At 43.5% G+C, this 23,376-nt stretch overlaps 1 protein-coding gene across 8 annotated transcripts in view; it reads right to left on the reverse strand.

The window, feature by feature from the left end:
* The window catches only part of ADTRP (androgen dependent TFPI regulating protein), a 71,328-nt gene that overhangs the window by 20,177 nt on the left and 27,775 nt on the right, over positions 1-23,376 (reverse strand). For all 8 annotated transcript variants that reach the window (XM_055113182.2, XM_055113181.2, XM_055113180.2 and 5 more), the window contains one exon: positions 5,008-5,123. In XM_055113182.2, coding sequence (XP_054969157.1) covers positions 5,008-5,123 — 116 coding nt within the window. The remainder of the gene's footprint in view (positions 1-5,007; positions 5,124-23,376) is intronic.

Consider the following 23,376-nt stretch of genomic DNA (forward strand, 5'->3'; position numbering starts at 1 on the left):
AATGTATTCTCAGGGTAAGATGTGTACATGTATTTGTAAATGAGGCATGAATTTAAAGAACTGTTACTTCTGGGAACCCAGGAAGCTTTGCTGAGGGATCTTACCCTGGCGAGCATAGTATAAAAGAAAGTAATTCTCTCTCTTGCCTCATAGGAACTACTTTGGGGAAGGGACTTTACAAACATCTGCCCCAAGGCTGGGTGATAGCTGCACATCTGTGCAGTGTTTCTACTGGGCATGCAATACTTTACACACTAGCAGGGACACCTGCAGCATCAGTAGGTTTCTGGTCTACCAAGAGCAGTGTGATGATGCACTCCAGGCCAGCTGGGGTGGTTGCTGTGGCGAGTAACATTGTTAATTCTACCAACACAGGGGGCTGATGGGTAAATGACACTGTTGGCATCAGCAGTGGGCATGGTGTGCTAACCCTTAACACTGTGCCAGGTGGGGATGTTGGGCCCAGTGGGGATTACAGTTTTGCTATCTGTGTGTAAGAACAATGCTCAGAACAGTGTGCAGCATGGGTTGTGCAGTGCACGACAGGGGCATGTGTGAGCACTCAGCAGATTATTGGAACTCCTTGGAAAACTGGACCAAGACCTCCAAGGCAGAAGGGTGCTTGGGGATATCACTGGAACTGTGAAATAACCATACATAAAAAATAAGACATTGTGATCAAAGTACATAATGTGCTGGCTAGTTTTTATTTTTATATTGGTTTATATTTTATTTTGTTTCCCATCTCCTGTCACTCCAACTTATTTGAAGCACTATCGTCAAGAATGACATTTTAAAGCATAATTTGCTGGCCAAGTTACAAATACTGCTCACCCTTGCTTCCACTCCAAACAAACAAACAAACAACAGCAACAACAAATGCTCCCATTTTCTATACTATGTCCAACATCCTCTAGTCTGCCATCTGCAAGCCTTCATGAGTGGGTAGTTCCAGGGATATTTCTCATTAGTCTCTTTCACAAACAGGTCCAGCAAAGAGAATTACTGACCCTTGCTCTCACGCTTTCTGCACTCTCCTGGCCTTGGGACTGTGCTCCTTTTGTTTACTTTCTCTCATTTTTTCTAGCTCCAATCCTGCCGGTCCTTCGGGGCTCAGATCCAATGCATGCCTTCCACAGTGCCCTTCCCACACCGCTCAGCTGGATGCAAACTCTTCCTTTTCTGTGGCTCCTTGTGTTTTTTTTTATGAGGTTTTACCACTTTCCATCTTCTGCACTTCTAATTTGTATGCATGGGTCATCTCCACTTATTAAGGATAAACCCCCTGCAGGCTGAAGCTTGGCCTGATATAACATTGCTTTTCTGGGCAGGACCAACCATGTGCTAGGGAAAATATTTATTCAATAAAAGAAAGAATAAAAACCAGCAGAAGGAACATTTCTATTTTTTTGCTCCTCACCACTGCCTCAGGGAGAACTAGGTGAGGTGTTTTGGGGTAAGAGAGAAGGGAGGAATAAGTGAGCTACCATATTTAAAGGTGACTAATGCTTTCCAAAGGAAATGAAAGCTTTGCAGTCATTACTATTTTGCAAAGCTTTATTTTCCCACTTAGGGGAGAGCTCTTCAATTTTGCAATCTGAAAAATAACTAAAAGCAACCACCACATGTAAGGCGGTCCCCACGGTCTCAGGGACTATTTTTAGGTCATTTGAACATGGTTTCGGCAGTGAAATGCTTCTCCAGCTCAGCTTCAGTGCCGTTTTCCTGACTCATGTTCGTTTCTCACGCTCCCTCTGGCCCGAGCCCATGCTCTTTACCTCATTCGTGTTATGCCATTTCCCCATTTGACTGTCCAAACTGGCACATCTGACAGTGGGCCCATAGCCACTTCCCTAAAACATCTCCACGGGTGTCTGCAGTTTGTAGAACTTCATGGCCATCTGTGGCTGTGAGGAGCCAGGGGCCCTGGAAACTGCGTAAGGGTGGGAATGGCAGGCACCAAAGAGTCTGAGCCCCTCTAACCGGGGCGTGAACAGAAATACAGATGCTTCCATCAACAGGATCACATCAAACACCCTCCTTTAAGTGTCTATATTTGATTTGTTCTAGCAAAAATGGGGCTTAATGGACCAAATACCAACTTAGCATTTTTCATGAAGGACGAAATCCCAAACCACCTCAGCTCCCCACTGGGCACTGGGGCCCACCCAGTCACGTTCCTGCTGGTGACAGGTCTCCATCCCTTCCCTCCACTCCCTTCATTACCAGTACTTTAATGTCTAATCCAAGCACATAGAGCTGGGAACAACACGTGAAAGATTTCAAAGTGCAGAGCTAGGTCAAGCTTTGTGCATGCCCATCCATCCAGCATTTAGCTGAATGGTTTTGCACACACTGGGAATTGAGCAAATACCTGGCCATGTAAACACAGTGGAAAGACAACTGGATTTGGAAAGAGAAGACCTCAGTTTTAGTTGGCTCAAGTACCAGCTTTGCATTTCCACCCCTGCCATATGACCATGGGCATGTCATCTACCCTACTGGAGATTTAGTTTTCCAATGCTAAGTCATCTCTAAGTCACCTCCCATTGTTCACACTCTCTGATTTTATTTGTGGATTGATTGATGTTATCATCAGTTGGCTAACATCAACTCCCCTGAGTTACCAGCAATGCCACCAACTGGTCTACCTGTCTTGTTCCTCTTCAGTCTAATGTCCACAGTTCAGCCAGAATCGTCTTTCTAATCAGCTTTCTTACATAAACCACATCATTTCATTCCTCTGATTATAACACTTTTCTACAGAAAAGCACTTGGTTTAAAAGTCCAAACGCACTAATGTGGATTTACGACCTGGCTTTACCCTGTCCTCCAATTCAGCCATACCCTCAGCTCCTCCAGCCCTTTGCAGATGCTGTTTTTTCTGCCTGAAGGTCTTTTCCATGTCTCTTTTGACCTATTCTTACTCATTCCTTGGGCCTCAGCTTAGACAGTGCTTCCCTTTAAGAAGCCAGTCCTGCACATCTCTCTGTGTGCCCACAGCATCCTGGGCTTATGCCTATTACAGTCCTATCACCCTGTCTCCCACTGTCTGTTATGCTCCTCTTTCCCCGACAGTCTCTAAAGGTAGCAGGTTTCCTGAACTTCACTGTATCCTCCGTATTTTAGCACAGTGCCTGGCGCTGGTGAACCACTGAATGGATAAAGATGCACTTGTACCTGGCTCCCATCCTGTGGCATTTCTTTCTCCAACATCCTAATTACCTGCATCATGGGGACACCCGCCCAGGTACTGATAAACCAACCTCCTGGCCTCTACTTCTCATTTTTATAGCCACTACAATTTTCCCCAATAACAGCAGTGGCCTTAGGTGCTTTTTATCTTCTTCATCCCCAAAAAGGAAAAGAACAACAAGGGTCAGATATGTGAACTGAAAATCAACTTACAAGTCCTTAGGTAGAAGACATTGGTAAGTAAAAGGTAATAACATATATATGAACTACAAGATTTACACTTGGCAATAAAAGAGTAAGTTAAAGACCACCAAAAAAAATACAGCATACAAATTCATGTGTATAATCAGCTAGCTTCCACTTTGCTTCTCTTCAACACATGCAAGAACAACAACAACAAAATCTTTATGTGTCTATACTCTTACCCCAATCCAGGTCCCAGATACTCTGTCTTTAGGGATATATTCCTTTGTATTAAGCCAGATATGGCAAACACATAGCATATATCTTACCACTGTCCATTGTCATGCTATTGAAAGTCATTGCCTAATAATCACACAACATTTTCTTGGTAATGCCTCAGAATCCTTTTCAACAGAGTGCTCCAGACATCAACTATCAGTAGGACCCAAGCTTAAGCCTCGTTCTCTGAAATTTCCTTTGTTAAAATGTAAAGGCTTCAGAGGCTGAAGAACAATATAGAGCACCGGAGTCTGGGGGTAGATTTATTGAGCAAGTGCTTTCTTTAAGATGGGAGAAGAAAGATTTGGGTACTCAGGGAAAGAGGGGCACAGAAAGGTGGGAGGGGTAGACACCACAAAAGGGAAGGAAGGGCTAGGGAGAAAACAGCAGATGAGGTCTGGGCACCAAGTTTATTTGCTCTAAGACAGAGGCTGGTCGAGTCCATAAAACAGGCACTGCTAGAGCCCATGTTCTTTGGAATGCACTCTCTCTCTCTCTCTCTCTCTCTCTGCTTCCATCCCTGACAGAGCACTGAACTGAACTAAACTTCCCCGCATATAGGGATCGGAGGGTTGTCCAGATTGTCACACATGAATAGCTTGTGTGAGTCTAGAGAAGGAACACTGATTAGCTTCCAATCTGCAGGTCTTGTGTTCAGCAAGCCTCTTTCTTTCAGAAGGAACAAAAGCGTGGTGCTAGATGAGAAGGTTATAGAATGGAAGAAAAGTTTCCCAGTCACTGGGTGAAAGGCCAAGCACGTTCCCTTGATTATAGACTATTGGGCAGCATTTCTGAAAATGAGTACTGCAGGTGGTTGAATGACGAAATCTAGGCCAGCTACAGAAATCATCTCCCATGCAATTGCCCAAATGCCTTCTAGGAGCTCTGATGCCAGCTGCTGATGCAAATAAGCCCATAATGAAACAGGCAACAGGAGTGGACAAACCTAGCATGCTCTGCCCACTAAATGACTTTTCAGGTAGAATGTAGTTAGATGCCTCAGATCCCTCAGCCATTCAAGCATGTTCATTGAAGATAGAACCAAGGAGCAACATTTTCTTGGGAAAGCAAGATGAGTGGCTTTGCAATGATTCATTCTTCACGAGAGAGTGAGGGGAAGTTGTGACTTGCTGTGTATGTGTGTGCACACCTGTATGTTTCTGTGCTTGGGAGGTTTCCATGAGCATTAAAATCAAACAATAAGAATGCTTCTTACCTGGAAATGTAAACATGATTAAATCCTTATTAAACCAAGATAAAGGGATTCTGACAGAACAGTACACATTTCTGGAACTTCCCTCAGGGTCTTGAACGACAAGCCTAAGTTGACTTTCTCCATGTAATTCTTACCGGCTGATGTAAGCAATGCTGGCAGCAGCCAGCAAGGTGAGTCCTGTCTTCTTTGATGGATAGGAGTGAGGCCTGAGGACGACTTCAGCCAATGTGATGGGGAATATGAAAGTGTGCTGCAGGAGAGAAAATGGCAAATCAGAACGGCAGGGTGTCCAGGGTGCCTACAGTGCCCATAATTCTCTGTTCCCCTTCCAGTCTACCTCTTACACACTGCTAGATGAAGGTTTCCAGGTCATGCTCCCTAGATGCCCAAGGACCTACCGTGGCTCCCTCTTACCTACCACATTAGTCCAAACTCCTCTGTCTGGCTACCAAGGACTTTGCAATGTGTCTCACCCTCTCTCCGGTCCTGCTTATTGCCCACTGCTCCCCTCTCCCTACTTTTTTTTGGCGGGGGTGGGAGGTGGAGATGCAGTCTTGCTCTGTCACTCACCCAGGCTGGAGTGCAGTGGCACGATCTTGGCTCACTGCAGCCTCTGCCTCCCGGGTTCAAACAATTCTCCTGCCTCAGCCTCCTGAGTAGCTGGGATTACAGGCATGTGCCACCAAGCCCGGCTAATTCCTGACCTCAAGTGATCTGCCCGCCTTGGCCTCCCAAAGTGCTGGCTTGGCGGCTTGGTGTAAGTCACCGTGCCTGGCCCTCTCCTAAAACACACACACACACACGCACACCCACTCATGCATACTCATAAACATTCACACATTCATGCACAAACATGCACACTCGCACTCATGCATATATACAGTCATGCACATCCATGCACACACACACACACGTTCATGCATACTCACAGATATTCACACATTTGTGCACAAACACGAACACTCACACATATACACTTCGGCATATTCTCACATTTGTGCACACACATGCACATGCACACATCCATACTCTTGCATACTCTCACACACATTCATACATTTGTGCACACATACACACACCCACCCCCCCTCTGTTAGACCGAGGCTGTCTCCTTCACCCTCCGTTGTGCTCAGCATGCTCGCTCGCACTTCCAGCCTCCTGTCCCTGCTTCCTCTCCCTGTGTGGACTGTGCCTTCTCTCCCTGGGATTCAACTCCTCTATGTTCTTTGCAGCCAGTGCAATCTTCCATGATGCTGTCTCTGAATTTTCCTCTTGCTAATTTCTCTCACTCAACTCGACTGCATTTATATCCTGTGCCATGTAGTCTAGCACTTATGGTGTATATTCGTACGCTCTGGGGGGCCGGAGAACACGTTCCACCCAGTTCTGCGTTTCTTGTTGCATTTAGCATGGTGTAACTGAGCTCAGTCCTGCTGAGGGTGGTAAGTGTGTGGGGTATGCGTGAGCCTCCCTCTGAAACCCCTATGTCCTCCCCCTCCTTCCCTGCATCACCCCCTCCTTATAACCATCTGTTTTCTTACATCCTCCAAACCCTTAACAGTAGAGTTTTTAAAATGACATAATCAAGGAAATAACTTTAGGAATGATGGCGTTTTCAGATGCAAAGACTGCTGCAGCCTGCTCCCATCTTGGTTATAGAAGCTGACCTGGGAAAGGTCACTGGAGTATGTGTGCCATGTGTTTTCATTTATTGATAACATTTATGAAGTCCTTCTGCCACCCTCTGAGCTTACTGGAAACATCTAGTAGTGCTAGTATTTTGCGTTTTTTGTAGTTCCAGCTATCATTCCTCCTTCACTCCTGCTTGCCAATTTCCTCAGCTCGTGGCTGCCTCTTTCACCCACAGTCTCCACCTGCAAGCTCCCGCCCCATCTTGTTCCTGAGCCCCAAGGCAGCGGTGTTGGCCCCTCAGTTAGGGCAGTCTCTGGAGCTCGGGAATGTCATTGCGTTCCCATGCCCAGCAGTGCAGCTGGAACTCTGGGTGCTGGCTCTGGGCAGTCTTTGCTGTCATTCACAAAAGACTTGTGCTCAGGAGGCATCCCCAGGAAGCAGTAGCTTCCTCCCATCCGAGCTGATCTGACTACAGCAGTCGGATATCATAATGACCCACAGATGACCAGAAATGGGTCAAGTTTTGGTGAGGCAGGAGCAGGGTGAGAAGGACCAAGCTGTAAGTACAGGGCAGCACTGGGTGAAGAGGACCTCTCAGGGTGCCCCAGTTAAGGCCACAGTGGGGTGGCCCAGAGCACCTGGGCATCTCAAGGGCCCTGGGCACCCTGAATTTTACTAACGATGCCTAGAGGAACAGCATTGCAGACAAGCTACAGCTTTTACATAATTTGCTCAAGGTTGGTCCTGAACATACTGACTGGTTGGAGAAACAAATGGAAAGACTCCCAGGCCCCCGTCGCACCTTGCATATTTCTTCAGTCTGATTTTAGGCTGCAGCTTCTGTGTCTCTCTCCCTAATAAAAGAGCATGGCGTCTAAAGGCACACAGTTTCTAATCTAACCCTGGGCTAGTGACCAAATCTCTCTGAACTTCAGCTTCCCCGGTTATAAAATGGGGACAATAAATAGTACATACCTCTAGTGATGCTGCTATGGGGATTGACGTGAGTGCGTGTAATATGCTTAGTCTTTGGCCCTGGAGAGCTTCAGTGAGCATTTGCTGGGGTTGTCACTATTATCAGTGTGACTGTTGTCTTTCATCTCATCGGTGGGCCCAGGGTGGGGTGCAAGCAAGGGCCTGGGATATCCATGGCTTCAGGTGCTTAGATGAACTCTGGCCTGTGGTCTGCAAGAGGCTGTGGCATGCCAGCTGCTGGAGTATGGTTGTCCCTGGGGCTCCCTCCCCAGCCCACAGCTGGTGCCTGCGTTCCTAGTCAAGGCCACCTTGGAGCCCTGCTGATGCTCAGTGACCAACAGGGATACTCTCTGCATCCAGAGGCCAACTCAGCAGGCAGGAGATGGAGCTGTCTCCTGGCACAGCCACCTGCCCCTCTCTCCCAGCCTTCACTCTGCTGCAGCCAGGAAGATCCAACCTCTATTAAAAACCATTAACAAGCCCATTATACTGGCCATTGATCTGATGAATTTTATTAACCCTGCCCACAATCAGCAGCTCCCGTCCTCTACATTAATGATCATTTGGAACAGAATTCCTGTGGAATAATAGAGTGTGTTCGCGTTAGGAGTAAATGAGTTCGCAGTGATTAATGCTTTTATAACAAACAACTCAGGAATGCATGACTGGTCACCTCTTTCAGGAGCCTGCCCTTTGCAAGTGACATTCAATTGGATTTCCAAATGAATTCTCCCTGATGGCTTCTGGGAAATTTACTTCAGTGATGTCATTAGTGATGGGCCATATACCTTGGCTTCATCCTAGCTAAAAGGTCTTCGCAAGAATCACATTTTCCGGTCGGGGCTGGGGGTAGGAAGTAGGAAAAGAGCCTTCTAAATATTGAGCGGCAGTGAAGAGCTAAACATGATGCAATAAGCCTTCTGGTGTTTCAAGCGTATGGGTATTTCACCTCACTTTGACATAAATCATATGACCTTTGTCAGACAGCACATATTTCAAAAAAAAAGGAAGAACAAATTCAGTAAGAGAAAAATCAAATATGTTTTTGCTTCCAAAAAATCTAATAATTAGGCTGGGATTGACACAAGTTAGAATGCTGCCAAAAATTACTGGAAACACTGACTCACTCTGTATTTCAATTAACAGTTTCTCAGTTTCCCTTATAAACAGTGAAGCTGACAAAAATTAATTATCTCAGAGGGGGTAAAATATTTCCTTCCAAAGTAAACAAAACATCATGGGCTGAAACAATAGCACGCGTAAACAGAGGGGATCTATTGGAGCTATCTTTCCTTGTCCTTAAAGTCACCATTTTGGTAGATTTTCCTTTAAATGTCTCTTTCCAAATGCAACAGTTATAAAGAGATGTTCTTCTCCCATCCTTTTCTACTCAATTATACCTTCCCCCCACCATCCTCCATAAAATGCCAACTTTCACCTAAATATCTTGGAGTGAGAACTACAAGCATGAAGTATTGATTTAAGTATTAGTGTAATAATCACAGTAGATTCTCTGCTTACAAAATAGCCTTGCAGATAAGTACTAAGATTTACCAGCCCATGGAAAATTTGTACAAGGTTGCCTGAGTGACATGGAAAACAGTGATAATGATTTGAGCACTTGTGTGTACTCACCCCATACAGGTAGATAAGTGGCTCCATTAAACAATTTCCCTGCATATGAGGCTAAACTTACAGTAGGATGAAGTTTGCCTGACCCTTGAGAAAGAAGCAAGCCTTAATCATTGAGATAACACATGGATCCGACAGGTCTTTATCACTGTCATGGAAGCTCCAGAAACTGAATCTTTAAGGCTAGGCTGATCACACTCTTATCCTAAGGTTCCTGCGGGGACAAGAGCACTTAATTTTCTCCAGTGAAAAAAAATTCAGAGAGCCTACATATTGCAAAATCAGATGATAACATAAAAAATATATAATCTCTGCTTCTTTCCTCTATTTCATTTCCCTTCTGGACTATCTCTTGTGTTGAGTTTGAGTTGACCAAGGTAAATACACTGACTTCGACCCTCTCCGATGGGTCATCAAGAGGCTTTCTCCTTCAGATGTTGTTTCTATATCACCTGCTGCATATTTGCCTTAATACTCTCTTCCTCTCCTCTATTCAGGCCACATTCCGATCTGCGAATTAGTTCCTGATATTGGCTCTTCCCAAACTGAGGTCCTTTCCTCCAAGTCTCTGCAATAATACCATTGGTTTGCTTATGGTACTAACGGATAAATATTTTTAAGTGAAGTTTTAGTGCACTAACAAGATCTCATTTCTGAGTACATTAAGGAGGATTTCTTTTGTTTACAATATATCAAATATATCATTTTTTAATTTTAGAAAATGGAAGCCTTCACAAAATCTCCTTGGGGAAAACACATGACCAAAATATCAATTAAAACATAAACGTAAATACAATAGACATAGAAATGGAGGCAAAACAAACCTTAATCGAATGCCATCATATCCAGGCTTATTATTACGCTGCTGGGTCACATTTCTTAAGCTTGAAAATTGCATGCGATAAAGGCATGCAGTAATAGTTGTTTTGTAAATTCCAGTAAGGCAATCTCTGGTTTTGATAATACCATCCATTTGCCAGCTAAAAACTTTTACCTCCTTCCTCACTAACTTCCTGTGCTACAATTTCTGCCTCTAACTCCCTACAGGTAGAGACAATGGTGATGGTCCGTGACATTTTTAGGAATATTTTGTATCTGAAAGCAGAGACCATCTGTATTCTCTATGTTTCTTACATCATTAAAGATACAGTTTTGCTTTAAGTAAATCTGATATCTGGAAATCTGGAAATGTGCACGTAGGCTATAGAGCTTATGTCTCTATGGGACTTAAAAAACAACAACTTCCAACTACGCTACCTGTAGGAGTCTTTTCAGTCTCAAAGACTGAAGTTTTTAAAGAGAATTGGGTTTGTAAAAATTCCCTTTTCTACTTTCTAGGAACTCAAGTGCACAGGCTAGACACTACTGTCATTAAAGAGTCAACATTAAAATTCGTGGGGAGGAAGGGATTGGGGAGCGAAACCACCCACAGAAAGAGCCACTGACTTCTCTTTGATCTCCACTGTCAACCTAGGTGGGCTATCACAGGTTCCCCAGCCTGCAAACGCAAGTTATATGGCAAAGAGTAGTCATGTTTGCAATTTACTCTGAAATGCACCAAAAACAAGATGAATAAATGGATGCACAGGTGGAGAGATTTATGAGAAAGCAAAAACAGTAAACTATTAACAGTGGAATCTACGTGGTGGGTGACCCAGCTATTCACTGTAAAATTCTTTCAACCTTGCTTTATGTTTGAAATTTGTCATAATAAGACATTGGGGGAAACATGAATAGTCTTTACTGATCCGGAAAGAGAAATGAATGCCCCACTGGGCCAAGGAAGAAAAGCATAGTGTTGTTTATGAACTCTTATGTGACTTGAACAGGTGGTTAAATGACAACTTTATGAATCTTCTGAAGAGAATTTTTCAGGGATCTTTTACTTACTACACTGCTGTCCTTTGGGTTAATATGTCGTTTGACCAATATCTCAAAGCATCATTCTATTACAAAACTAGTTGGCTTTGAAGGAATCCAGCCTGGTGAAGAAGTGACAATTTGGATTCTATCCAGTTAAGGATAAGATTTTTTTTTTTTTAAAAAAGATATGGGATCTTAGGACCCTACAATCAGGAATCAGGAATATATCCACCTCTTCCTGCCCCCTTCCCCTCTCTCTCCACCCCTCTAAAGTATCCAAATCCCTTCTTCCTATTGAGCTCTCTCTGGCAATAATAACACCCTACACACCTGCTGTCAGTGCTGACTCACTCCTTTACTCCTCACACTCAAACTTCATTCACTTTTCTACCAAAATGCTTCCCATAGCTGCTTATTCTTTTATCTTCCCAGGCATCACTTCCTTAGCTTTTCCCTATTTTGGTACCTACAATCACTTAGCTTTTCCCTATTTTGGTACATATAATCAGGTGCATAGTCTGGTACGTTGCAATCGGGCAAACCTAAAAAACAAGTTTTAATGTTGCTACTCCCCAGCTCAAAAACCTTCTGTGGGTCTCTATTGCCTCTGTCCACTATCTATACACCTTCCCCCATCTCAGAGCATCTCAGCAGGCTCCCTCCCTTCTACTCAGTCTCCTTATTATCCTTTTGTTTCAACCCATTTTTCTTCTCTAGTATTCTTCCCTTTTTTCATTTTTTTAACTCTTTAATTTTTTCTCTCCCAATTAGCCCCATAAATCTTTGAGATACCTTACTAAAAAAGCCCATTTATTAACATGAGAAGATAGAAATAAAAATTAGAACTCAGAAGAACACTGAAACACAAATACACCAACCAGAAGGCTTACTGGGCTTCTATTGTTGAGATTCAAGTTTAGCAATATGTTCCCAGACAGATACAGTAAGAAGAGAGAGATGAAATGTACACACTTCCTAGTTTTTGTTTTTCAGAGAAATTAAAGTTTCCCCCCTAGGCATTAGGCCTGAAAGAAATTACTACCATTGCATTTTCATTTTAGCGGGACTAAGCCTCATAGTGACCTCAACAGTGTCCCCATAACAAACAGTTCAGAGGTCTAGTTTCCCTAAACTGATAATATCTGAAGGCAAAATAACGAAGCTCAATCAAGTGAAGGAGATGCTGCCAGTGAGGAGGTAATATTTTATAATTTTGTAGCCTTATGTGATCTGAGCAGTACAGGAACTCCAGAAGTACCATTTTCCATGGGTGTTTTGTTTGTTTTTGTTCCAATTGTGAATCGGACACCAGCCAGGATTTTATTCTTTGTTTAAAGCCTCAAGTGCAGGCATTACCACTGTTGATAACACAGTTATCTAAATACTTGGAGAAATTAAAAGAGTCAATGCTAATGTTGAACCCTTTTATTGCAAATAAGAAGCCTCACCAAGGAAACCATCCCCAGCCCTTCTGTATTTGCAAGGCTGTGGCCCGTCCTGCCTTCTCATGGGATGCTCACTCTTCTGTCTGTTCTGCAGCCCCTTTGGTCTGCACTCAATGCTTCAGTGCTTAACAGTATTCCATTTGGTTTTTCACACTGTCAATTTCATGTGTTTTTTTCCCCTTCCTTTTCTTAAAGAGATGATAAACTCTTTGAGGGCAAAGCTCTCATTTATTTTTTCAGGACTTCCCTCCAGCCTCTCCTTAACACACATTTTGACTCTTTTTCTTGTGCACTTGTCCACCGTAGGATCGAGTCTTTAATGTGGTCTGCAGAGGTCCCAGGGATCTATCTTTCTTCCTGTGCCCACCCTCTAATTACTCTGCTCTCCCACCTGAAGACCTGGTTTCCTCTCTCACTGTGGATACAGCACTCACCTGTCCCTCCCTCCCTCAGCCCCCTTGGCCTTCACATCACCTTACAGGGCTCAGTGGCCCTTAGCTGAATCCTGAAACTCCAGCAGGTGCCCTTTCTTGGCAGAACTGAAGGCTCCTGTGCTCATTCCCATCATGACATAACACTCGTACGTTTGCCTAATACTGACCAAAGTCTTCCAGAGATGGAAACAACTCAAGGCTTAGGGTCACCATTTTCTCTCTAGTGCCTACCACATTGTTTAATCTATTCTGGCCACTTAACATCAGTGACATTAATGAACGAAGCAATGAAACAAAGTGGGGCAGAAGAGGAACAGAGGTCTTCTGCACAGCCTGGGAAGCCAACCCAGACTTGCTTCACTGGATACCAGCACCCACATAGCAGGCTGCGTCCAGGATGGCAGGGTTGCAGAATCAACCCCACTTCCAGCTGGTGACCTTAAGGATTTCTCACAGTTGTAAATGGCACGCCAAAGCTTGGAAATGGGTGTTGGGAGTCAATACACTTGGATATTTGTCCCCTCCAAATCTCATGTTGAAATTTGATCCCCATTGTTAAAGATGGGGCCCAGTGGGAGGTGCTTGGGCCATGGGGGTGGATCCCCTATGAACAGCTTGGTGTGTTTGAGTAATGAGTGAGTTCTCACCCTTAGTTCCCATGAGATCTGGTTCTTAAAAAGAGCCTGGCACCTCCTCCCCTCTCTCTTGCCTCTCTTCTTCTCTTTCCATGTGACATGACATCTCCCTTGCTTTCTGCCATGAGGAAAAGTTCCTGAGGTCCTCACCAGAAGCCAGGCAGATGTTAGCAGCATGCTTCCTGTACAGCCTGCAGAACCGTCAGCCAAATAAACCTCTTTTCTTTGTAAATTATCCAGTCTCAAGTATTTCTTTACAGCAATGCAAAATGGACTAACATGGGGGCTACAGGAAAGCCTGTGAACAAGTATGACTCTTGGAAACAATCAATGGGTGCCCACTCTATAGTCACTAAATGGTAGACTCAATGAAAAGGCACCACTGAGCAGGAGCTGGCAGCCCTACAGGAAGTCAGAAGATACAGAGCCAGCAGAGACTGTCCTTTGTTCATCTTGAGACTCACTGGTCTGTGGCTCTACATTCTGAGATGGGGCCAGGTGGAAAGGCCCCCAGGTTTTGCTTGGTATCTCCTCCATGCCCCTCCTCTTCATCAATCTGTAATTCACCCTCCTCCATGCTTCTTTGCCTGGCTTCACATGGTGCACATGGAGACTTGTTTTAAAGACAGAAACAGATGGGCAGCTCTCTGGAAAGCTGCTCCAAGTTGGAGGAAGGAGATTGTTCTTTTAAAGAAAGAAGAAGTTTAGGAAGCATGGGATCTACTCTCACTTTTGGGAAACTGTGTCTCAGGGCACTATCCCTTCGTTTCCGATATCTCATCACGATGTCAAGTAAGGGCTCAGAGTGTGTAAGCAGCTGGTTTCCCTGGGAGATAATAGTGGTTCTGGAAAGCACCCTGTAAGCACAAACTCAGGGGCACAGTTCCAAACCTTCCGCATGACTGATCCCATGACAGATGTTTCCACACTTTCTCCTTCCTGCCTCTGGCCTTCTCTCCCTTGCTGACCTATGAGGGTTTTCTAACGGGATGTGCAGGCTGTTTTGTGAGAATGGCATCTACTCATTGGTGATTTTTCTAAAGGCACATAATCAGTTGATTTAGGGTTAGTCAATCTCTCTCTCTCTCTCTCTGTGGGTGTGTGTGTATGTGTGTGTGTACCTCTTGCCAGTGGAGAAGGGAATGGCTAAGAGTAGGGCCTAAAGGTAAAAGACAAGAAGTTGTTTTCCTAGGAAATGCCTTCATTCAATACCCATCAAATATCTCTTGAGAGGCAGTTCTGCTTCAGCATTCTAGGTAACTGAAAGGTATATAAGATATGGTCTTTGAACTCAAAAAATATTAATAAATTTCAACTTACATCTATTGTAACCCTACAGTGTCAATCTAGGACTAGGTGAGTCCTAAAGCATTATGTAGAGGAGGCTCTGAAAGTGTTAGACGACAGTAGGCAGCACCACATGAAGCCTTTGGAGTTCACACTGAAAGACCACAAGTCCTTGTTTAAATCAAAGAATGAGTTATGGCAAAAATCTTCCTATCCTAAAAGACTCAAGGATTTCCCTTCAACAGCTTTTGTGACATTCCCAAGCTGTATCTAACGATCTCAGAATGTGCCACTAAATTGTGTTTTGTTATTTCAAAATAAAAGTTAATTTTAATTCCCTATTATTAAAAACATATAACTACATGTGAGAGGTTACTTTTTCAATTATGAACATTTTTTTTCTTTTTTGTTTTTTTTGAGACAGAGTCTCGCTCTGTCACCCAGGCTGGAGCGCAGTGACATGATCTCGGCTCACTGCAACCTCTGCTGCCTGGGTTCAAGCGATTCTCCTGCCTCAGCCTCCTAAGTAGCTGGGATTACAGGCGTGTGCCATTGCACCTGGCTAATTCTTGTATTTTTAGTAGAGATGGGGTTTCACCATGTTGGCCAGGCTGGTCTCGAACTCCTGACCTCAAGTGATCTGCCTGCCTTGGCCTCCGAAAGTGCTGGGATTTAGGCATGAGCCACCCTGCCCGTCCATGAACTTTTTTTTTCTTGCTGAGAATCCAAGAGCAAAACAAAACAAAAGCAGAAGGCCATCTATAGGCTATCAAGCTAAAGATGTCCAGTAGCATAGTAAATTTATGAGTTTGACACTCAGAGGAGAAATCCAGCTGGAGACAGAGGTTTGGGAGCCATCAGAGTATGGACATCACTGGGTTAAGTGGTAATAGATGAGATAACCCAAAGAGTATATGAGTTGGAGGAAGAATAAAGCATATAGGAGAAAGCACTGTGGAGACACACCAGTTAAGTCAGGGTTTCTAAACCTCTGCACTGTTGACGTTTTAGAATCCATAAGTCTTTGTGGTGGGGGTAGGCTGGCCTGCGCATTGTAGGATGTTAAGCAGCATCCTTGGCTTCTACCTAGTAGCAAGCCTTCCCCACTCCCCAAAGTTGTGACAATTAAAGCTGTCTCTAGACATTGCCAAATGTCCCCTGCAGGGCACAATCCATCCTGGTTGAGAATCCTTGATTTAAGAAATAGGCAAAACAAAAGCATTTTGCAAGGCTGATTGACAAGAGTGGTCAGAAAGTCCAGAGGTAAGGAAAAGAGGGAAAGAACTATTTAGGAGAGATGTGTCCAATGTTGTGGAGTGGTATTCAGGCATGAGCACCAAATCTACTAGGTTTCCAGAGAAGAAGGCTGTTGGTAAGCATGCAGGCCAGGCGCTTGCCCCTTGTGTTTCCAATGAGCCTGTCCTTCCTTCCAGGCTAAGTCCTCCATTTCTTGTTGAGTGTCTGGGACTTCAGGGCTCAACCTCCTGCTCAGCGGATTCTTGGATGTGGAGCCAGGAGCCTGAACACTGAGGGAAGGTCAGCATAGAGATGCTCCCCAGAGGCCACTGCCGTCAGTTCCACAACCCCGAGGTTGGCTGGGAATCTTAACAAGTTTGTAAGTGTAAAATTTGGGCACCTGCAACGCAGGACCAGTTGGCAAGAAGCCCACTTGCTTAGAACCCACCACACTCCTGAGAACGCAAGCCTGGGGCATTGAGACAAATTCCCATGGCCAAGAAATGTGGCTCACTTCCTTATCATGGTCTTCTCAGGAAAAACTGAAACAAAATTTCTCCAAAGGTCACAAAATTCCTTCTCACCACAGAATAATACAATGTGGCTTTTAGGAGTTCCTAGTTGTGTTCAGAGGGAGATGCTGAAGACACACACACGCTTTTATTCTTAACCAATTTGTACCAGGCGAGCTCTCCAGAATACCCCTCTGAAATGATTGTGCACTTTTTGGTTTCCAAATTCAGAAGACACAAAAAGCACAAGGGTTTGTTTTGTTTGTTTGTGTAGGGCACTTTAGCTTTCAAGCTGAATTTTCATGGGTAAATTAGTTTCTAATAAAAGGAAGAGAAATGCTGAAATCTCCTCTGCTTTTATGAGGCTTCTCTTTTTATTCTGCCCTCAACATAAGAAGAAACTTGATTGCTATTGGACTGTTAAAACTCCAAATTCCATAGCAGCCATGAAAACACTTGTTCTGTTTCTATTTGTGGAATTCCACAGGCATGGATTTACTTTTCATATGCACAACAAATGAACCTCATTCCTAGCTTCTTTGCCCATCAACAGGAACCCCTGGTTGGATAGCATCAGGTATGTCTCCCAGGGCAAGCAGCAGCCCAGCAATAGTGATGAGGAGGGAAACTGACCTATCACAGGCTTTCACAGAGACAGAAAGGGGCTGTTTCTTTTTTCAACTGTTTCTCCTCTTCCCCTGATGGCCTCTCTTTCATCTGGTTACCGCCATGATCACGTCCTTATTCCTCTGCTTAATTGCAGACTCTGCCTCCTTTTTAGTTTGATTCACTAATTCTTTGGAGACATGAATACACAGTTACCTAATTAACATCTGACCACGGTGGATGTACAGAGGAAAGTATCAGCCTAGAAAACTTTCTGCCAGAGAGTATATGCTTTTAGCTACCGCACCAATCAGAACAGACATTGATTTGCCTCAAGCAAAATATATGTAATTATGACTCTATGCATCTCTTTGAACATAAGTCAGTCATGATTAGACCACGTGTCTCAGATATAACAACCAAAAGCCCTATAGATATTTCAAGGCACTGGTAACCTTCCTAGCAGTGTCCTCATTTATAACTTTCTGTATAAAAGAACACTCCAAAGTGTCCAAATATACAGTGTCAGCTACAGACGCTGACACTTGGGTTGCTAAAGGCTTTCCCTCTGCCTCTAATGCTTCTTGGCCCCAGCACACCTCACTCCACCCCAAAGGAAGAAGAACTCTGGGATCAGTTAGGTCATAGAGAAACTACTGAAGTAAGAGATGAAGTCTTCATTCATTCTCTCATGCCATAATCATTAAGTGCCTACCACATACCAGGCTTTGTGTGGGGTGCTAAGGATCAGAAGGTGGACAGATGTGGTCCCTGGCCTTGCAGACCTTACAGTCAATGGGCAAGATTTCCTATGAGCAAGTAAGGAAACAGATACCAATCACAATATGTGCTATGAAGGAAAACAAACAGGAATCTAGGTACCAGAACACGAGTGGAGGCACGTACTTCATGGAAGGCAGTCAGGGAAAGCCATTCTGAGAAGACCATGTCCAAGATGGGTTCTAAAAGCTACGGTGAGCCATGGGAGAGCAGATGGGGAGCATCTTGGGCAAGGGTGCAGTACGCGCGAAGGTCCTGGTAGGAGAATGAACTTCAAGAGCTGCAGGGCACGGTAAAGCCTGGAATGGCTGGAACATGGAGTGCCAGGGGGAGAGAAGCTCAATCTGTGTCTGCAGCATTAAGCAGGGCCCAGGTTTACCAGGTTTTGTTGGCCATAGGAAGGAGTTCAGGTTTATTCTAAGTGAAGCGGGAAGCCACTGCTGAGTACTAAAAAGGGAAATAACATTTTGCAATCGATTTTGCCATGGTCTGTAGAGGCCTGAAAAGGAAAGCTGGAGGACCAGTTTGGAGATGTTGTATTTAGGTGAGAAATAAATGTGGCCACGAGGGTGTTGGCAGTGGAACTAGAAAATGAACAGATTTGCTACCTATTCTGGAGGTAGAATGGATGAGAGTAGCTAATGGAATGGATAGAGTGGAGGGAGGTGGCAGGGTCAATGCTGGTTTCTGTCTTGGGCAATTGGGAGGATGATGGTTCCATTTCCTGAGATGGAGATGCTCAGAACAGATGAGAATATAATATATTCAGTGAGATATTATAATATAATACAATATATTCCATGAGAATATAATATATTCAGCTCTGTACATGTTGATTCAGAGATACCTACTGATGTATACAGTAGCAAGGTCAGGTAGCAGCTAGCTATGCAAATCTGGAACTCAAGGGAGATCTGAGCTAGACACTCAGCACATGGAAAGAACAAAAGCCATGGGAATGAATGGATGTCAGTTACTGGGGAAAGGGCATTAGCAAAGCAGAGGTCCCATGGGAAGCCCGGAAGAACATCACCCTTTAGAGGGCAAGTGGGGGATCCAAGCGGAAACCGAGGTAGGAGAAGAACAAGGGAGTGTGGCATCAAAGGGTTAAGGAAGCAGAGTTTCAAGGAGAGAGAGGTGCCCAGTGCTGCTGAGAGGTGAGGAAGATGGGGGCAAAAACAGGTGCCCGGAATTTGGTAACATGGAGATAATTGGTGACTAGAATATGATGAATGATCAGAATAAGAATAGATCCTAAGTACAGGTCTGAGGGCAACACTCGGGTTATGTTCCATTCCAAGAAGCACACTTGTGTGCTTGAGTGACAACATCTGCCCCAAAGGAACTCCCAGTTAGCCAACCCTTCTTCCACCTCTGTAAATCTTTGTAAGAAACAGTGCAGGGCTCAGGAAAATGAAGCCATGACTTGAGGTTTGCCTCTGCTTCGGGTGGTAGGAAGAAGGGTTGTCTTTCCACATCTTTACTTTCATCTTGTAGAGTAGTCAGTTCCAAAGACTGGAGGCCAGAGAACAGGACTCAGAAAATTGCTCAAGCAGCAGGTGCCATTCTGCTTCCAGTAAGGCCAAAGGGACAAAAGGCCCCAATATGATTCACAAGAATAAAAGAGGTTGGGAAATTGGGGAAAAATTAAAAAACAGCCACTACGTTGGAAGAATTTATACCCTGGGGCATTAGGCAGTCAGTGCAGGCCTGGGACAGACCTGAGAGTTTGGTTTCTGGTTAAATCCCTGAATGGTGGAAAATCCCAATTAACAAATAGGACTTGGATTTCACCTCTGCCCTCCTGAGGAGGCCCAGGTAGTTCTGTAGGTTTGTGTGCATAACTTCCATGCTGATACTAACAGCCAAGTAAATCAGGCAATCCTGGGTGCATTAAAACCCAATGCTGAGACTTTAATAATATGCAAACTAAATAAACAGCATGCACCAGGAAACAAATACAAACACATCCTTAATTGTTACATTGCCCAGCCTGAAAGGCAGGCAATTTGAACACCTCAAGCAATCACGTTATGATCAAGAGCCTTTTCTTAATTGCCAGAAACCCTACGGGCCTCTCCTCCAGGAGAGGATCAGAAAGGACAACACTCCAGCAAATTCGTCTATAATCACAATTTAGCATTATTACATAGCAGCCTGTCCCTAATAAAAGGATGAACAAAATGAATTCTTTAATCACTAGTTCTTTTTCTTTGCTGATGCCTGTCCCTTTAAAATGAGTATTTTAGAAACTTTGCATTTTCCTCTGAAATGTACTCTGACCTCCTGTACATGATCCTCCCCAATCTATGTTATCTATTTATTTATTTACTTTGAGATAAGAACCTTGCTTAATCGCCCAGGCTGGATTGCAATGGCACAATCTTGGCTCTGTACAACCTCCGCCTCCCAGGCTCAAACGATTCTCCTGCCTCAAGCTCTCAAGTAGCTGAGACTACAGGCATGCATCACCACACCTGGCTAATTTTTGTATTTTTTGTAGAGATGGGCTTCGCCATGTTGCCCAGGCTGGTCTCGAACTTCTGGGCTCAAGCAATCCACCCGGCTCAGCCTCCCAAAGTGTTGGGATTACAGGCGTGAACCACTGCTCCTGGCTCTGACTACATTATTAACTGGAATAGTGATTAGTTGCATAGTGTAGAAATCTGTGCCTTTAAGAACAGTAGAGATGCTTCCAGCAGGGAAGGAACATAAGCTTGCACAAAAGGCCTTTTCACTATGTTGTCTCCCACATGAATCTAATCTACTCCATACCACTTCCAATGTATTCCTATATGTCAGGATAGTTTCTTACCATGGATTCAAATTCCCATTAATATTTTTTCTAGTCAATATTTCCTCTTCTACTGACATGGAGGTCATACCCTCCATGTGTATTATGAGAGTGGTTATTTTAGAAATTATGATGTGCTTATTTAACCTGGTCATGGCTGACATAGGTCACTATCTGTAGCCCCTCACCCCCCAACAGTCCAACAGGACCTTAGAATACCTCTATTCCAATCACCCCCTCTCGGTTTACACTCTATTTTTGCTCAGCATTTTAGCTTATTTTGGGGGATTTTTTGTATTTTTAATCACTACACGTTGGACAAATTCTTTTCCATTGCTTTTAGTATCCAAAGCTCCGTTCTGAGATCCTATTTCTTCTTTCTAGAGTATTCCCTTTAGCATCTCCTTCAGAGAAGACTTGTGGGTGGGGAAATCTGCTCTAGTGTGTCCGAAAATGTCTTTATTTTGCCTCTATTGTAAAAGACACTTTCAGTGAGTAAATACATTGACAGTTTTTTCCTTCAACACTTTGGAGCTATTATTCCATCCCTGGCTTTGCTATTGCTATGAAGAAATCAGCTATCGATCTAGCCATGGTTTCTTTTTAGGAAATCCATCCTATTAATCTGGTTAATTTTTGGATCTTCGTTTCTAAGGTTTCTGTCGTGTCACACAGTAGGTAGATGAGAGTGGTTTCAGTCCAGCCTTAGTCCTGTATGGAATTTATTTTGCACTTCTTGAATCTGAGGATTACTTTTGCATACATTCTGGGAAATAATCAATGTTTATCCCTTCAAATATTGCCTTTACCTCACTCTTCTTGGTACCTTTTATTCTGCTTTATTTTAGTTTTGGGAATTTCCATTACTTTCTTGTTGGTAAGCCAAGCATTTTAAAAAGATTTTTAAGAAATATTTTTATTCAATGTTTTGGGTGTCTTATGAAATATTTTTTTTTCATGTTACGGTTTCACTATATGGCCAGAAACGAAATCACTCAGGACTTTTTTCCTTTGAATGAATAACTTTCTCCTCACATTAAAGATCATGGGCATGATTCAGAAGGAAGCTGTTGATCCATGAATTTTAAGGTCATGGATCAACAGGGTTCACTTGGGAAAACAGAAGCCCATCCAGGGATTCCAAGGAGGAAGGGTTTCAAGGCTTAGGAAGCTGTTGAAAAGGGAAGGGCAGTGAAAAATAAAGGAAATTTCAACCAGATGGGGGTGATTCATGGGAGCTCACCAGGAAGCTGCTACAAGTGTCAAAAGTCTTCATGAACTGCTACCATTGATCTCAGCTACTTGCAGGATGAAGTGTGTGATTCCTAGGTGCTTTTCCAGAAGCCACTGCTAACCTCATGTCTGCAATCTTCCCACACATCTATTTGAAACTACCCACTAGGGAATAATGGCTTCTCTTCCTCCACACCTCATGAGAATACCTCTCACTGGCTGACTGTTGCCTGGAACCATATGGAGAAAGGGATTCTAGCAACAGTGGGTGGCTCTGGGTTTATCCCCTGCAACGCAGAGGAGAATGGAGAAGAGGCGATGGTGATTCCAAGTCAATAACGATTTGCATGGGTCGTTAATGTATCACTGATAGCACTTTATATTGCACATGTGATATATTTGTTTCTGACAACAATGTGGAGAATTAAGGATGGTAAACATACTTTGCCTGTTTAAAGGAACCCAATATCAAGAGAGGTTTATTAATTTTTCTGAAAGCACACAGCAAGGCAATGGCAGAAATGGAATCAGAGTTGAGGTTTTCTGGTACTTAATTCTTTTCATGAAATAGAAAACAAACTTGTCAATTATTTTTACAACTTGGACATAGAGCTAAGAAATTTTGCTCCTCCTCACACCAATCTGACTTTTAGGGATCAAGCTCTAACACCTTTATTTCTAGTAGCTTATCCCTTTCAACTTTTTAGCCCAAGTAGACATTTTAAAAATGTGAAGGGGCATTTGTGAATAGATTTGAGTTACCAGATGGTCCATTTCCTGATGACCTGTACCTGAAGATGATTAGATTATATGCATTGTGCTCTAAACGTCACCATCTGAAAAAAAAGAAGCCACTAAATCTAAGGGTCATTCTCATTGGACAGGCAACTCAATCTTTCAGTTGTCAAATATTCAACAAATATTTCTGAAGTGCTTTTTTTTGCCACACTTACAATTTCTGTGATCCTGATGATATTTTAAGCTTCTGACTCTGACATTAGGTTAGTGAAGTATTATTTTAAAATATGTCAGTAAGAGTATGCATATTAATTAAAATGTTCCCATATATAAGCCTTAAACTAAACTCCCTGTGCCAATTGGAGACAAAAGACCTTTATTAAATACTATTAGATAGGTTAAGTATTTTACTATTTCTGCCAATCACTGCTACAAAATAATATTCATTGTCAAGCATGAAATGGGTAAAAAAGGAAATCTCATCTTATTATCGTCTCTTAGAGTCACATGTCCTAAGATGATAGCAAAACCAGCATTTGCAAGCAATGGCCACATCCTACTGCTCCTGATCAGTAGGCCTGTTATCATCAGGGCTGAATTCTGTTTCAATGCCAACATAATTACATTGCTGGTTCTCTGAGCAGATAGAGGGAGGATGCACCAACACACCTAGAGATTTTTGTGTTAATCGAGGTGCTCTC

The sequence above is a fragment of the Pan paniscus genome, chromosome 5, assembly GCF_029289425.2.
Source record: "Pan paniscus chromosome 5, NHGRI_mPanPan1-v2.0_pri, whole genome shotgun sequence".
Lineage (NCBI taxonomy): Eukaryota > Metazoa > Chordata > Mammalia > Primates > Hominidae > Pan > Pan paniscus.